Below are 16,159 nucleotides of genomic sequence, written 5' to 3' on the forward strand. Positions count from 1 at the left end.
CAGTCAGTCGCCTGAGGCGGGAATTGAACCCGGGTCTCTGGTGCTGTGAGGCCACTATGTTCTGAGCATAGTGAAATTGTCCAGGGAAAACTTGATCTTCTGGGTAATTCCTTCAGAAGGGAAGGAATCCTGCAACTGAGGAGATTCCACAGGATCCCCGTGCACTTTACCAATTCTAACTCTGCACTACAACTGCCCAACCAGGGGAAAATCTGACCCAATGTTTCTTGTCCCTGTTAAATTACATCCTTTATTTTGCCTTCTAGGCTGCTACTGTGTGACCTATCCGCAGTATTTATTTCAATGATTTAAGATCTCTTTCTCATGAAATGTTCATTCCCAGACCCAGTGTTTGAGATTACACTATTTTCTTGCCTTCCATGCTTGTACTTCATGTTCCCAATCAATGACACCAACCTTCTGTGCATTCATCCAGGTTTAGTATTTTCCAGTGGCCTTCCCAGCTGTATTTATAATAGTCATATTTATCCACTGATTTGACCTATCTCACAGGCATTTGATTTTGCTAACCACTTCTGGCCGTTGTCCTTTGAGACTACCAACCTCATAGATTCAAATCATGGAATCCCTACAATGTGGAAGCTGACCATTTCGCCTATTGAGTCAACACTGACCCCCTGAAGCACATCTCACCCAGACCTAGTCCCCTACCTAACTAGATAATGAAGTCAGCGTGACTAAGGGGAAGAGTAGGCTGGAAGCGGAGGGCGAACGCAGAGGGACTGGTGGTCTGAGGTGCATTTGTTTTAATGCGAGAAGTATAGTAGGTAAGGCTTGGGGCTTGGATTTGTACCTGAGAGTAAGATGTTATTGCTATTACTGACACTTGAGGGAAGGGCATGATTGGCAACTAAATATTCCAGGATATCGATGCGTCAGGCGCGATAGAGAGGGAGGTAAAAAGGGTGGAGGAGTTGCATTACTGATCAAAGAAGATATCACAGCTGTAATGAAGGAGGGCACAATGGAGGACTTGAGCAGTGAGGCAATATAGGCAGAGTTCAGAAATAAGAAGGGTGCGGAAACAATATTGGGATTGTACTACAGGCCTCCCAACAGCGAACGTGAGATGGAGGTACAAATACGTAGAGAGATCATTGAAAGATGTAGGAGCAACAGGGTGGTGGTGATGGGAGACTTTAATTTTCCAAACATTGACTGGGATTCATTAAGTGTTAGAGGTCTGGATGGTGCAGAATTTGTAAGGAGCATCCAGGAGGGTTTTCTAGAGCAGTATGTAAGTAGTCCAACTCAGGAAGGGGCCATATTGGACCTGCTGTTAGGAAATGAGCTCAGCCAGGTGGTTGCAGTTTCAGTGGGAATAGTGATCACAATTCCATAAGTTTTGAAAACTCATGGACAAGGCTGAGAGTGGTCCTCAAGGAACAGTGCTAAACTGGGGGAAGGCCAACTATACCAAAACTCGTCAGGAGATGGGGAATGTAGATTGGGAACAGCTGTTTGAAGGGAAATCCACATTCGATAAGTGGAAGGCTTTTAAAGGGAGGTTAATTAGTGTTTAGGTGGAATATGTTCCTGTGAAAATGAGGGATAGAAATAGCAAGATTGGGGAACCAAGGATGACAGGTGAAATTGGGAGACTAGTTAAGAGGAAAAAGGATGCGCACATAAGGTTTAGGCGACTGAAGACAGATGAAGCTTTGGATGAATATCGGGAATGTAGGACCAATCTGAAATGAGGAATTAAGTGGGCAAAAAGGGATCAGTGGATATCCTTAGCGGGCAGGGTTAAGGAAAACCTGAAAGTCTTTTATTCCTATATAAGGAGCAAGAGGGTAACTAGGGAAAGGGTTGGCCCACTCCAGGACAAAGGAAGAAAGTTATGTGTGGAGTCAGTGAAAATGGGTGAGATTCTTAATGAGTACTTTGCATCTGTATTCACCGAGAAGAGGGACATAGCGCATGTTGAGGTTATGGATAGATCTTTGATTACTCTAGGTCAAGTTGGCATAAGATGGGAGGAAGTGTTGTGTACTCTAAAAGGCATTCAGGTGGACAAGTCCCCTGGTCCGGTTGGCATCTATCCCAGGTTACTGAGGGAAGTGAGACAGGAAATAACTGGGGCCTTAACAGTTATGTTTGCAGCATCCTTGAACATGGATGAGGTCCCAGAGGACTGGAGAATTGCTAATGTCCCCTTGTTTAAGAAGGGTAACAGGGATAATCCAGGCAATTACAGACCTGTGAGCCTGACATCAGTGGTAGGGAAGCTACTGGAGAAGATATTAAGGGATAGGATATATACCCATTTGGAAGAAAATGGGCTTATCATTGATAGACAGCATGGTTTTGTGCAGAGAAAGTCATGTCTTACAAACCTAATAGAATTCTTTGAAGAGGTGACAAAGTTGATTGATAATGGAAGGGATGTAGCTGTCATATACATGGACTTTAGCAAGGCTTTGGTAAAGTTCCCCATGGTAGACAGATGAAGAAGGTGAAAGTGGGGTCCAGGGTGTTCTACCTAGATGGATACAGAACTGGTTGGACAATAGGAGACAAGGAGTAGTAGTGGAAGGGAGCTTCTCAAAATGGAGAACTGTGACAAGTGGTGTCCCACAGGGATCTGTGCTCGGAGTACTGTTGTTTGTGATATACATAAATGATTTGGAGGAAGGTGTAGGTTGCCTCATTAGCAAGTTTGCAGATGACACTAAGATTGGTGGAGTAGCAGATAGTGAAGGGGACTGTTAGAGAATACAGCAGAATATAGATCGATTGGAGAGTTGGGCAAAGAAATAACAGATGGGGTTCAATCCGGATAAATACGAGGTGATGCGTTTTGGAAGATGCAATTCCAGAATGAACTATACAGTAAATGCAAAAGTCTTGGGGAAAATTGCTGTACAGAGGGATCTGGGAGTTCAGATTCATTGTTACCTGAAGGTGGCAGTGCAGATCGGTAGAGTTGCATGCTTTCCTTGATTGGACAGAGTATTGAGTATGAAAGTTGGCAGTCATATATAAGACTTTGGTTCGGTCACATTTGAAATATTGCATACAGTTCTGGTCGCCACATTACCAAAAGGATGTGGATGCTTTGGAGAGGGTGCAGAGGAGGTTCACAAGGATGTTGTCTGGTATGGAGGGTGCCAGCTATGAGGAGAGGTTGAGTAAATTAAGATTATTTTCATTGGAAAGAAGGAGTTTGAGAGGGGACCTGATTGAGGCCTCCAAAATCATGAGGTGTCGACAGGGTGGATAGCAAGAAACATTTTCCCAAAGTGGGTGACTCAATTACTAGAGGTCACGAGCTCAAAATAAGAGGGGACAGATTTAGGGGAGATATACGTGGAAAGTTCTTTACGCAAAGGGGGCCAGCGGAGGTGGTTGGGACAGGAACGATAGTGTCATTTAAGATGTATATGGACAGATGCATGAAATGGACAGGGAGCAAAGGGATATAGTTCCTTAGAAGATAAAGATAGGCAGCAGATTTAGATAGGGGATATGGATAGGCACAGGTGTGGAAGGCTGTGAAGGGTCTGCTCCTGTGCTGTGATGTTCTTTGTTCTCGACCCTGTAACCCTGCATTTCTACAGCTAATCCACCCAGCCTTTACACCAAGGGGCAATTTAGCACAACCTTTGGACTGTGGGAGAAAACCGGAGTCCCAGGAGGATGCCCATGCACACATATAGAGAATGTGCAAACTTCTCACAGGCAATCATCCCAGGGCACAATCAAGCCTTGGTCACTGCCGCTTTGAGGCAGGAGTGCTAACCACTGAGTCGCTGTGTTGACCTTATTATTAAGCATCAGAACTGATCTGTCCATTATTAGACAAACTCAATTGCAGCAGTTTCATCTTCATTGCTAGGGTATGAGAACTGCCTGGCTTCTCACTATTTTCTATAACCCTTCAGAATCTGTAAATTTGTAATCCACACGCAACAATCTTGAAGAGTGCACCTGAACAATTTGATTGCAACAAATTCAAAGAATGTGCAGTCCACGCAGGTGCAGACATTAATTTACAGTTTGGCTGGTCTGTCAAAATCTTATGTACCATTTTACTGCATTATTCCAACAGCTAAAAGGACTTTCTGCTGCCAGATCCATAATTATTCTATTCATACTCACGCACAGAGAGCACTAAATTCATCACTCTCAAACACCCCCTATTTTCAGTAAGAAACTTAGCTGGTGGTCCCATCCACTTTTCAATTATCACAGCCACAATTATTTTCTTATTGTTTATCCTTTTATTATTGATGTCTGACAAAATCTGCTTGCCAGATCTGTAAAACGTAAAATGAACATTTTTCTTTATCCCTTTAAATCCATGACCACAATCTGCATTGACAAGCCAGACTTAAATATTAACTGTAACAATGTCATTCTCACATCTATCATTTGCCTCTTTTGTGAGCTTATTATACTCACCATCCCTTATCCCTGTGACCTTTACTAAAAGTGTCTTCTAAAATATTAAAAATGAGCAAACATGCTATGTAATTTTAACACAATTTTTGTTTTCTAAATTTCTACCCTTTGATGTCAAGAATATCTTCTTTAATGTAGAGGGTATGTTCCGTTAAAGGAATACAATAGTGTATCGATTATGTAAATTACAAATTTACAGATTTTCCTCATGCAAAAGCTTTGTGGTTTCCTGTATCCAATTTCATCTGTACTTTCTTCACCTATTGTCCACTTAATACACGGAGATTCAAAGAACATTACCGAACAGGCCCTTTGGCCCACCAAAACTGGGCCAACACGTGATGCCTTTCTAAACTTAAAAACCTTTTGCCTCTATGTGGTCAAATTCTCCAAAATTCTCAAACCATTTCATTCTATATCCATACTCTTGCAATATCCCAGTTGATGTCTGGGTAGTTCAATATTCTGCTCTCTTCTTCACTGCCACACTTTTGGACAGTCTCCTGTGCCAAGATACCCTATTCCCCATCTGGCTATCCTCAAGACAGACTTATAGACAAGGTAGAATGCTGATTAATACTATCAGAGAAACCAGTTTCAGCAGGACATCATTCTCTACCTCACCCCTCACTCAGTTTCCCTCAATGGGTACATGATTGCCTGCACCAACCCATTTGAACCTGTATCTCTCCAGTAGGTATGATTGTGTAATTTGTACACCACTTCTTGTTATGCATCACAATGTGTCCAACTCTTATTTTTGCTTAATGAGAGCAGACAACCAAATGCAGATGTGGTTACTTCAGTCTGTCTCTCTGTCTAAAAACTCCCACATTGTATTGACTAATGTTAGTGAAAGATTGACCATTGAACCTGACTGCCTAAAATGCTGGGTCGGGGGTGCCTCCATTTGAAACATCAATTTTGGTCAAACTTCATTTTAAATAATTACTTCTTAATTTTTTTTCATTTAACTGCATTATTACCCCAATCCCACAGGAAAGGTCACAGGAAAAAGAAGGGCAGCAGAACTCATGCACCCAGCAACAAGAAACAACACATGACATTCGACGATTATGTGAAGTTCAAAAGGTTAGATTTCTTATGTAATATTACCTGAATATTGTGGTCATCCCTCAGTGATTGCACAGTGGTCTTGCAATTTATTACGGGTTGTCCTGGAAATGCTGACTCTGGATTAATACAGCTGCCAATGTAAACGCTGCTGTGATGCTCCTACAGTTTTTAATGCTTGGCAATGCTGAGCTGCTGAAACATAAACTCCAAGCTCTGGAATCAGTGTGCTGACTGTAAACAGTGATATTTTGGGGGTGGTCGCTTAGTGTCGTTCATCTCGCATAAATACATCATAGAACTTCAGACACAAAATAGGTGGATCAGTCCACAGATTCTGGAATAAAAATAATAATTAATACTCTGGAGAATTGACATGCACTCAGACCCACTGACACATGCTCAAATACGCAGACATGCACACACCCCACATGCATACACCCCCAACACACACACACCCCATGCATATGTACCCACTGAACATAACACATGGCACACAAACCACAACGCTACACGCATGCACCCACACACACACGCACATACACCCACCACACACGCGCACACACACACATCATACCCCTCACACCTCATTACCAGCCAAGACTACTTGCATGCCAAACCACATAAGCAGCAAGTTATAGAGCGAAGAGATCCCACAACTAGTGCATCAGATCTAAGTTCTGCTGTCATGCCGCATCCAGTAGTGAATGGTGGTTGATAATTAAACAACTCACTGGAGGAAAATTCTCCACAAATACCTTCATCCTCAATGATGGAAGAGTCCAGTTCAGTGCAAAAGATAAGGTAAAAGCATTCACAGTAATCTTCAGCTAGGTGTGCCTCATGGATGATCCATCTCAACCTCCTGCAATGGTCCCCAGCATCACAAATCCCAGTCTTCAGCCAATTCAATTCACTTCACGTGACATCAAGAAACGATAGGAGAAACTGGATACAGACATGAAGCTGAGAGTTTGAATAATCTAGTCCTTTTCAGAGTGGGGTGAATGTAGTGTCCAGATCTGGGACCTCAGCTGTTCACAATATACATTGACGATTTGGATAAAATAATTAAATGCCATGTCTCCAAATTTGCAGATGACACTAAGTTGGGTGGCAGTGTGCGCGATGAGGAGGATTCTAAGAGGATGCGGGGTGACTTGGACAGACTGGCTGAGTAGGCAAATAGTCAGCAAATGCAATATAATGTGGATAAATGTGAGATTCTCCACTTTGATCACAAAAACAGGAAGGCAGATTATCTGTTAATGGTGTCGGTTTACGAAAAGGTGAGGTGCAACGAGACCTAGGTGTCAGAGTGGAATAGTTGCTGAAGGTTGGCGTGCGGCTGCAGCAGGCAGTGAGGAAAGCTAATGCATGCTCTCCTGCAAGACAAGTATCAGAGTAAGGATGCCTTGCTGTGGTTATACAGCGCCTTCGTGAGGCCACACCTTGATTATTGTATGCAATTTTGGTCTCCGAATCAAGGAAGGACATTATGGAGACAGTCCAGCGAAGACTGATTCCTGAGATGATGTGACTGATATATAGTCACAGAGCCATGGAGGTGTACTGCATGAAAACAGACTCTTCAGTCCAACTCGTCATGCTGACCAGATATCCTAATGTAATTTAATCCCATTCGCAAACACTTGGCCCATATCCCTCTAAACCCTTCCTATTCATATACCCAGCCAGATGCCTTTTAAATGCTGCAATTGCACCAGCTTCCTCCACTTCCTCTGGCAACTCATTCCATACATGCATCACTCTCTGTGTGAAAACATTTCCCCTTAGATCCCTTTTATGTCTTTCCCCTCTCACCCTAAATCTATCCCCTCTAGTTCTGGACTCCCCCACCCCAGGCAAAATACTTGTTTATTTACCCTATCCATGGCTGTCATGATTTTATAAACCTCTATAAGGTCACCCCTCAGCCTCTGACGCTCCAGGGAAAACAGCCCCAACCTATTCAGCCTCTTCCTAAGCTCAAATCCTCCAACCCTGGCGACATCCTTGTAAATCTTTTCTGAACCCTTTCAAGTGTCACAATATCCTTCTGGTGGGAAGGAGACCAGAATTGCATGCAATATTCCAAAAGTGGTCTAACCAATGATCATATACAGCTTCAACATGATCTCCCAACTCCTATAATCAATCCTCTGACCATTAAGGAAAGCGTACCAAATCCCTACTTCACTATCCTATCTACCTGCGACTCTACTCTCAAGGAACTATGAACCTGCACTCCAAGGACTCTTTGTTCAGCAACCTTCCCCAGGACCTTACCATTAAGTGTATAAGTCCTGCTCTGATTTGCTTTTCCAAAATGCAGCGCCTCAAATTTATCTAAATTAAAACACCATCTCCTCAGCCTATTGGTCCATCTGATTAAGATCCCATTGTAATCTGAGGTAACCGTCTTCGCTGTCCACTACATCTCCAATATTGGTGTCATCTGCAAAGTAGCTAACTATACTTCCTATGTTCACATCCAAATCATTTATATAAATGATGAAAAGTAGTGGACCCAGCACCGATCCTTGTGACACTCCACTGGTCACAGGCCTCCAGTCTGAAAAGCAACCCTCCATCACCACCCTCTGCCTTCTACCTTCGAGCCAGTTCTGTATCCAAATAGTTTTGAGGAAAGACTGGATCAATTAGGCTTGTATTTGCTGGAATTTAGAAGAGTGAGGGGGATCTCATAGAAACATAAAATTCTGATGGGACTGCACAAGCTAGATGTGGGAGGAATGTTTCTAATGTTGGGGAAATCTAGAACAAGGGGTCAAAGTCTAAGAATATGGGGTAAACCATTCAGGACTGAGATGAGGAAGAATTTCTTCACTCAGAGTTGGAATTCTGCCCCACAGGAAACTGTGGGGGCCAGTTCATTAGATATATTCAAGAGAGTTGGATGTGGCCCTTGCGGTTAAAGGGATCAAAGGGTGTGGGGAGAGGGCAGGAATGGGATACTGAGATTGAATGATCAGCCGTGATCGAATTGAATGGTGGTGCAGGCTCGAAGGGCTGACTGGCCTACTCCAGCACCCCTTTCCTATGTTTCTGTGATTACTGAACAGCTATGGACTTTGACAACATTCTCGCAATAGTACTGAAGACTTGTGCTGCAGAACCTGCTGCTCCTGAACCAAGCTCTTCCAGTATAGTTAGAAAACTGGCATCTACCCAACAATGAGAAAAATTGCTCAGACGCTGTACACAAAAAGCCTGACAAATCCAACAAAGCCGATTGATTGGTTAGATTTATTGTCATGCACACCTAAGAACTGCGAAAGGCCTTTTTTTGTGTGAGCAATACAGGCAGTGAGCAATGACATACAGATCGTGGGTGAGAAAACTTGGATAGAGTGAGGTGTACAGGTTACACTGCACAGAATGTAAGATCCTGAGGAGTGTTGCGGAACAGAGGGATCTAGGAGTACAGAGAAACCTCGATTATCTGAATTTCAGATTATCCGAACAAAATGCTCCCTGCCCAATTTGGATAATTGAGGTTCCGCTGTACATAGTTATTTGAAAGTGGCGTAATAGGTAGACAGGGTGGTGAAGAATTTAGCATGCTGGTCTTCATCGGTCAAGACACTGAGTATAGGAGTTGGGATGTTATGTTGCAGTTGTGTAAGTCTTTGGTGAGGCCGCACTTGTGTACAGTTTTAGGAAAGACATAGTTAAACTGCAAAGAGTACAAAGAAGCTTTACGAGCATGTTGCCAGGACTAGTAGATTAGATTACTTACAGTGCGGAAACAGGCCGTTCGGCCCAACAAGTCCACACCAACCCTCTAAAGAGCAACCCGCCCAGACCCATTCACCTATGTTTACCCCCTCACCTAACAATAGGGTCTGTTTAGCATGGCCAAGTCACCTAACCTGTACACTGTGGGAGGAGACTGGAGCACCTGGAGGAAACCCATGCAGACACAGGGAGAGTGTGCAAATTCCACGCAGACGGTTGCCTGAGGCAGGAATTGAACCTGGGTCTCTGGCACTTTGAGGCAGCAGTGCTAACCACTGTGCCACCATGCCACCCAGTAGGCCTGAGTTATAGGGAGAGGTTGGCCAGGATAGGAATTTATTCCTTAGAATGTAGGGGAATGAGGGATGACCTTATTGAGGTGTATAAAATCATGTGGGGTATAGATAGGATGACTACAAATAGTCTTTTTTCCAGGGATGTAGATTTGGAAACTAGAGGTCATAGGTTTAAGGTGAGAGGGGAAAGATTTAAGAAGGACCTGAGGAGCAGTGTCTTCACGTAGAGAGTGGTATGTATATGGAATGGGCTGGCAAGAAAGGTGGTTGAAGAGTTGAGAGTGTGGTGCTGGAAAAGCACAGCCTGTTAGTGTCTGAGGAGCAGGAGAATTGACATTTCGGGCATAAGCCCTTCATTAGAAAGTAGTTGAGGCAGGTGCAATAGCAACATTTAGAAAAAAAATTGGATAGGTACATAGATGGGAAGGGTTTAGAGGGATATGGACCAAATGCAGACAACTGAAACTCACTGAGTGGGCACCATGGACCAGTTTGAGCCAAAGGGCTTGTGTCCATGCTGTATAAATCTTTGATTTTATGACATATGGGAGGCAAGATCAACATTATTTGAAGTTAGAGAGTCCATTCATCAGTCTAATAATGCTAGGGAAGAAGCTTGTGCATGTGCTCAAGCTTCTGTATATACTGCCTGACAGAAGAGGTTGTAGGAGAGCATTACCAGGCTGGGATGGGTCTTTGACAATGTTGGTAGTCTTTCAGCAGCAATGAGATGGTGTAAATGGAGTGCATGGATGGCAGGTTGTCTTCCATGATGATCTAAGTTGTGCACACAACCTTCTTACAGTCCTACAGTCCTGGGCAGAGCAATTGCTGTACAAGGCCATTATGCACCCGGACAGTATGCTTTCTATGGTGCATCTGTAAAAGTTGGTGAGGGTCCTTATGGATATGCAAATTTCCTAAGCTGCCTGAGGAAGAAGAGGTGTTGTAGTGACTTTTGACCATCATATCTATATGGGAAGTCCAGAACAGGTGGTTGTTTATCATTACTCCTAAGAATTTGAAGCTCTTCATCCTCTCAACCTGCGCTCCATTGATGTCGATGGGGTGTGTTCTTCTTTCTTTCTAAAGTTGATGATCTTTAGTTTTGCCAACATTGAGAGAGAAGTTGTTATCATTGCACCTTCAGTCTACTCTCGGTTATCAGCAAAGCAATGGGCAGCACGGTGGCACAGTGGTTAGCAGTGCTGCCTCACAGCGCCAGAGACCCGGGTTCAATTCCCGCCTCAGGCGACTGACTGTGTGGAGTTTGCACATTCTCCCCGTGTCTGCGTGGGTTTTCTCCAGGTACTCGGTTTCCTCCCACAGTCCAAAAATGTGCAAGTTAGGTGAATTGGCCATACTAAATTGCACCTAGTGATAGGTGAAGGGGTAAATGTAGGGGAATGGGTCTGGGTGGGTTGCGCTTCGGCGGGTCGGTGTGGACTTGTTAGGCTGAAGGGTCTGTTTCCACACTGTAAATAATCTAATCTAATCTAATCTAATGGAAGGGTGTCATCAACAGTGCTGTCAAGCAGCACCTGCTCAGCAAGAACCTGCTCAGTGACACCTAGTTTTGGTTCTATCACAGTTACTCAGCTCCTGACCTCTTTACAGCCCTCGTTGAAAAGTGAACAAAGCAGCTGAATTCCAGAGGGAAACTGACAATGACAGCCCTTGTCTTCAAGCCAACACCTGACCAAGTGTAGCTTCATGAATCCCTGGCAAAACTGGAGTTAATTGGAATCAGGGGAAAGACTCTCTCCATTGGTTGGAGTCAATCCATGCACAGAGTAAAATGCTTGTAGTTGCTGGAGGTCAGTCATCTCAGCTCCAGAACATCTCTGCAGTAGTTCCTCGGGTAGTGTCCGAAACCCAACTATCTTTATCTGCTTCATCAATGACCTTCCCTCCATCATAAGGTCAAAGTGGAGATGTTCGCTCATGATTGATTGTGCAACATTCAGCACTATTTGTGACTCCATAGGTATTGAAGTTCATTATCTCTGGAGGCTTCCTGCCTCTATTCCTTGTGCCGGAAACGTTGATTTTCCTGCTCCTCGGATGCTGCCTGACCTGCTGTGCTTTTCCAGCACCACACTCTGATCGAAATTGAAGTAGTTCATGTTCAAATGCAACAAGATCTGAGCAATATCCAGGCTTGAGTTGAGAAGGAGACAGTGAGGACTGCAGATGCTGGTGATCAGAGACGAGAGTGTGGTGCTGGAAAAGCACAACAGGTCAGGCAGCATCTGAGGAGCAGGAGAATAGACGTTTTGGGCATAAGTCCTTCCCAAAACGTTGATTCTCCTGCTCCTCGGATGCTGCCTGACCTGCGGTGCATTTCCAGCACCATACTCTTAAGCTGAGGAGTGGTAAGTAACATTTGTGCCACACAAATTGCCAGGCAATGACCTTTTATAATAAGAGACAAGCTACCCACTTGACATTGATATTCAGCAACCTTACTATTAATGAATCCCAAATAAACAATATTTTGAGGGTTACCTTTGACTCTAAACTCATCAGGACTCACTATATACATATAATGGCTACATGAGAAAGTCAGAGGCTAGGAATTCTGCAGCAAGCAACTTACCTGCTGACTCCCCAAAACTTGTCCAGCATGTACAAGGCATAATTCAGGAGTGTGATGCAGTACACTCCACTGTTGTTCTTTTGTTTGAGAAAGGCAACAGGAATAATACAGGAAATGATAAGCTCGTGAGCTTTACATCAGTGATAGAGAATTATTGGAGAAGATTGTTAGCAACAGGATTTATGTGCATTTGAAAAATAATGGAGTTATTAGGGATATTCAGCGTGGCTAAATGCAGGGAAGGTCTTGTCTCACTTTTAAGGAAGTGACCAATGTGATTGATGAGGGTAGACCAATAGATGTTACCTACATGGGTTTTACTAAAGCAAAAACAGAAATTGCTGTAAAAATTCAGCATGGCTGACAGCATATGTGGAACGAAAGCAGAGTAAACATTTTAGGTCCAGTGACCCTTCTTCAAAGGAAACAAAGGAATAACATTGGTGATTCTGCAGTCTTTTGGGACCATGTCTGTGGCGAAAGAGGAGACAAAGATCTCTGTAAAGGCCCCAGCAATCTCCTCCCTTCCTCCTTCAGCCTCATAATAGGCCAAACCAGAAGATTAAGTCCCTTGGAAATTGTATACAAAATTAGCTTGGTCATAAAGAAGCAGTTGTGGAAGGGTGTTCTTTCTGACTGGAGGTCTGTGATGACTGGTAAGGATTGGAGCTGGATCCTCTATTGTTTGTAATTTTTACAAATGACTTGAATGAAAATATAGGTGGTCATTATTCAGTCTGCAGACAACAGGAAAATTGGAGTAATGGATAGCGAGGAAGGTTGTCAAAGGATACAGCAGGAAACAGATCGTCTGGACAGTTGGAGGAGAAATGGTAGATGGACTTTAATCTGGACGAGTGTGAGGTGATGCATTTTAGGAGGTTAAATACAAGAAGAAAGTATACAGTTCATGGCAGGACCCTTAAGAACATTAATATGCAGAGAGATCTTGGGGTCCAAGTCCATAGCTTCCCTCATTATGACACACAGTAGGTAAAATGATAAAGGCGGCATACAGCCTGCTTGTCTTCATCAGTTGGGACATTGGGTATAAAAGTTGGGAAGTCAATTGCAGCTGTATAAAACTTTAGTTATGCCATATTTGTAGCTTGGGTCCCCAAACTATAGGAACATGTGGAGGCTTTGCGAGAGTGCAAAAGACGTTTACCAGGATGTTGCCTGAATTGGAGTGTATTAGCTATTAGGGCAAGTAGGACAAACTTGTATTGTTTTCACTAGAGCAGCGAAGGCAGAGAGGTATTCTAATAAAAGTATATAAAATTATGAGAGGCATAGATAATGTCAGCATTCGGAATCTTTTTCCGAGGGTGAAAATGTCAAATACTAGAGGGCATAGGTTTCAGATGAGAATGGAAAAGTTTAAGGAAAATGTACGAGGAAAGGTCTTCACACAGAGCATGGAAAGTACTTGGAAAGTGCTGCCAGGAACATTTTTGACGAAGATACATTCGCAAGGTTTAAGAGGCATTTAGCCAGACATATGAATAGACGGGGGAGAGAGGGATACAGACCATGTGTAACAGATGGAATTAGTTTAGATCGGCATCATGGTCAGCACAGACATGTGGGCCAAAGGGCCTATTCCTGTGTTGTAGTCTTCTGTGTTGTTCTGTGACTTCCAGCATTTTCCCTATGACAGATGATCAAAGGGGCAGGTATTCATACTCCTTTTTTTGCAACTGGTGGTATTTTAAATTCAATCAATGCACAATATTCAGGTATTAAAAGCTAGACTCTGGTAACATGAAAACCATTGATGATTATTGTAAACACTGCACCTGTTCAGGTTCACTTATGCCCTTTGTGGAGGGAAATCTGCTGTCCTGCCCAACCTAATCTATATCTGACTCCAGTTTCATGGTAATGAAACTATCCTCTGAAATGACCAAGCAAGCTACTGAATTCAAGAGTAATCAGAGATGGGCAACAAAGGGTCTTTTTTTGTGTGCTATAGCCCTCTTTGAATCCATGTTCAAACATTTTGGATTGAATTGAGTCCCATAATCCACCAGAGTAAAGTCAGCTGCAAAGGATAAAAGCAAATTGATGGAATCACTGAATTTGTTTCTGTTGATTTTATTTTTCAGAAAGTTGAAGGTGAAGGCGCAGTCAGTGCCAGGCCTGACCGCCAGTGCTCAGGCCAACCCATATGCCTTCTGGCCTGGCCATCTATTGGACAAAGTGCGCATGTACCTTCCATATGCCACGTTAGAACACCAAGAAGTATTCTTCAGTAACACGCATCAAGATGCAAGGCTCAGTCCCTATCGCTACTACAGCAACAATAGCTGGCCCATCAGTAAACAGGGATATCTTACATATGGAGACATAGACATGCACAAGCGCTACTGGCTGTGATCCACCAGTGTGCCTTTGCACAGGATCTGCGATTTTTTTCCCAGGAACTGTTCGACATTTGGAAAATGCAGAAAACTGTTAATTCCTTCCTGTAGTAAAAAAATGAGTTGTACAAATTCTTCAAAGTTGTTAAAGAATTTTAAAAGTCTGTGCGCAGATAGAAAGTACAGGACTTTTACTTTGGTCAGAAAACTTTTAAATTTTTATCCCCGAAATGAACAAGTATGGTCACTAAGTACACTTAATCTTGTGACAGGAAAACAGCTTAAATCAATTACAATGTTTTATTCGCATTTCCATCACATGTTTGTTTCTCATGTTTACTAACTACAAGTGTTCCCATTAGTTAATCAAAGGTGGACTAGGGGATGCGCTCTGATTAAATTGCTCCATGAGGCAAAACATCCTTTCAACATCCATCCTACCATGTCCCATCAATACAATCACTTTCAGTCATCTGAAATCCAATGTGCAGTGGCCCAACCTATTCATCCCAAACGTTTGTTGAGTGAATCTTCTCTGAATTGGTTATTAAGTTAATTAAATACTTTCTTGGCTAAGGGAAACAAAACGATGCATGTTATTTGAGTTGTGGTCTAACTAATGCCCTGTAAAAGTGTAACACATCTTCTCTACTTTTATACTTGATTCTCCTTGGAATAGAGGCCAACGTTCATTTCCTTCCTAATTATTTGCTGTACCTTGTTAAAAATCCTCACTGATTTTTCAATATTTTTATTTTACTCTCTTATCAGTTTTGGTTTGGACCTGTGAAATGTGAGCTCAAGATGACCTTTGGACAGAAGGTAGCACTTGTATTAAAACAAATTGTTACTTGTTTGTGAAGCCAGGCCTGAATATTAATTGCAACTTGATTCTTGATCAAAGTGTTAGGGAGCTGGAGTTGGATGAACTTAGGATCATTCGGGAGGCAGAGGGAGCTTTAGGGAAGTAGTAACTCCAAAGATTGCAGACAGATGGGTGACAGTGAGGGGGACTGGGAGGAAACAGCCAGTGCAGGGACCCCCTCAAGAACAAGTATACTGTTTTGGATACTTGTGGGGGGACGACTTACCAGGGGTACGCAAGGGGTTTCACGCCTTGGCACGGAGCCTGTCCCCGTTGCTCAGAAGGGAAGGGTGGAGAAGAGCAGAGCAATAGGTATTGGGGACTCGATAGTTCGAGACACAGACAGGCGGTTTTGTGGGGGCGAGAGAGACTCACGTTTGGTATGTTGCCTCCCAGGTGCAAGGGTACGTGACGTCTCTGATCGTGTTTTCCGGGTCCTTAAGGGGGAGGGGGAGCAGCCCGAAGTCGTGGTCCACATTGGCACCAACGACATAGGTAGGAGGACAGCTGAGGATGTTAGGCAGGCTTTCAGGGAGCTAGGTTGGAAGCTCAGAGTTAGAACAAACAGAGTTGTTGTCTCTGGTTTGTTACCCGTGCCACGTGATAGAGAGTCGAGGAATAGGGAGAGAGAACAGTTAAATGCGTGGCTACAGGGATGGTGCAGGAGGGAGGGATTCCGGTATCTGGATAACTGGGGTTCTTTCTGGGGAAGATGGGACCTCTATAAACAGGATGGTCGACACCTGAACCTGAGGGGCACCAGTACCCTTGG

The 16,159-nt window shown here is 43.5% G+C and overlaps 1 protein-coding gene across 2 annotated transcripts in view; it reads left to right on the top strand.

Annotated features, from left to right (window-relative positions):
- The window catches only part of si:dkey-197j19.5, a 60,135-nt gene extending 44,757 nt beyond the window's left edge, over positions 1-15,378 (top strand). For both annotated transcript variants that reach the window (XM_043708416.1, XM_043708417.1), the window contains 2 exons: positions 5,428-5,520; positions 14,268-15,378. In XM_043708416.1, the coding sequence (XP_043564351.1) occupies positions 5,428-5,520; positions 14,268-14,538 (364 nt within the window). In that variant the 3' untranslated portion in view covers positions 14,539-15,378. The remainder of the gene's footprint in view (positions 1-5,427; positions 5,521-14,267) is intronic.
- The last annotated feature ends 781 nt before the right edge of the window (positions 15,379-16,159 follow it).

Source organism: Chiloscyllium plagiosum, chromosome 18 (assembly GCF_004010195.1).
Source record: "Chiloscyllium plagiosum isolate BGI_BamShark_2017 chromosome 18, ASM401019v2, whole genome shotgun sequence".
Classification (NCBI taxonomy): Eukaryota; Metazoa; Chordata; class Chondrichthyes; order Orectolobiformes; family Hemiscylliidae; genus Chiloscyllium; species Chiloscyllium plagiosum.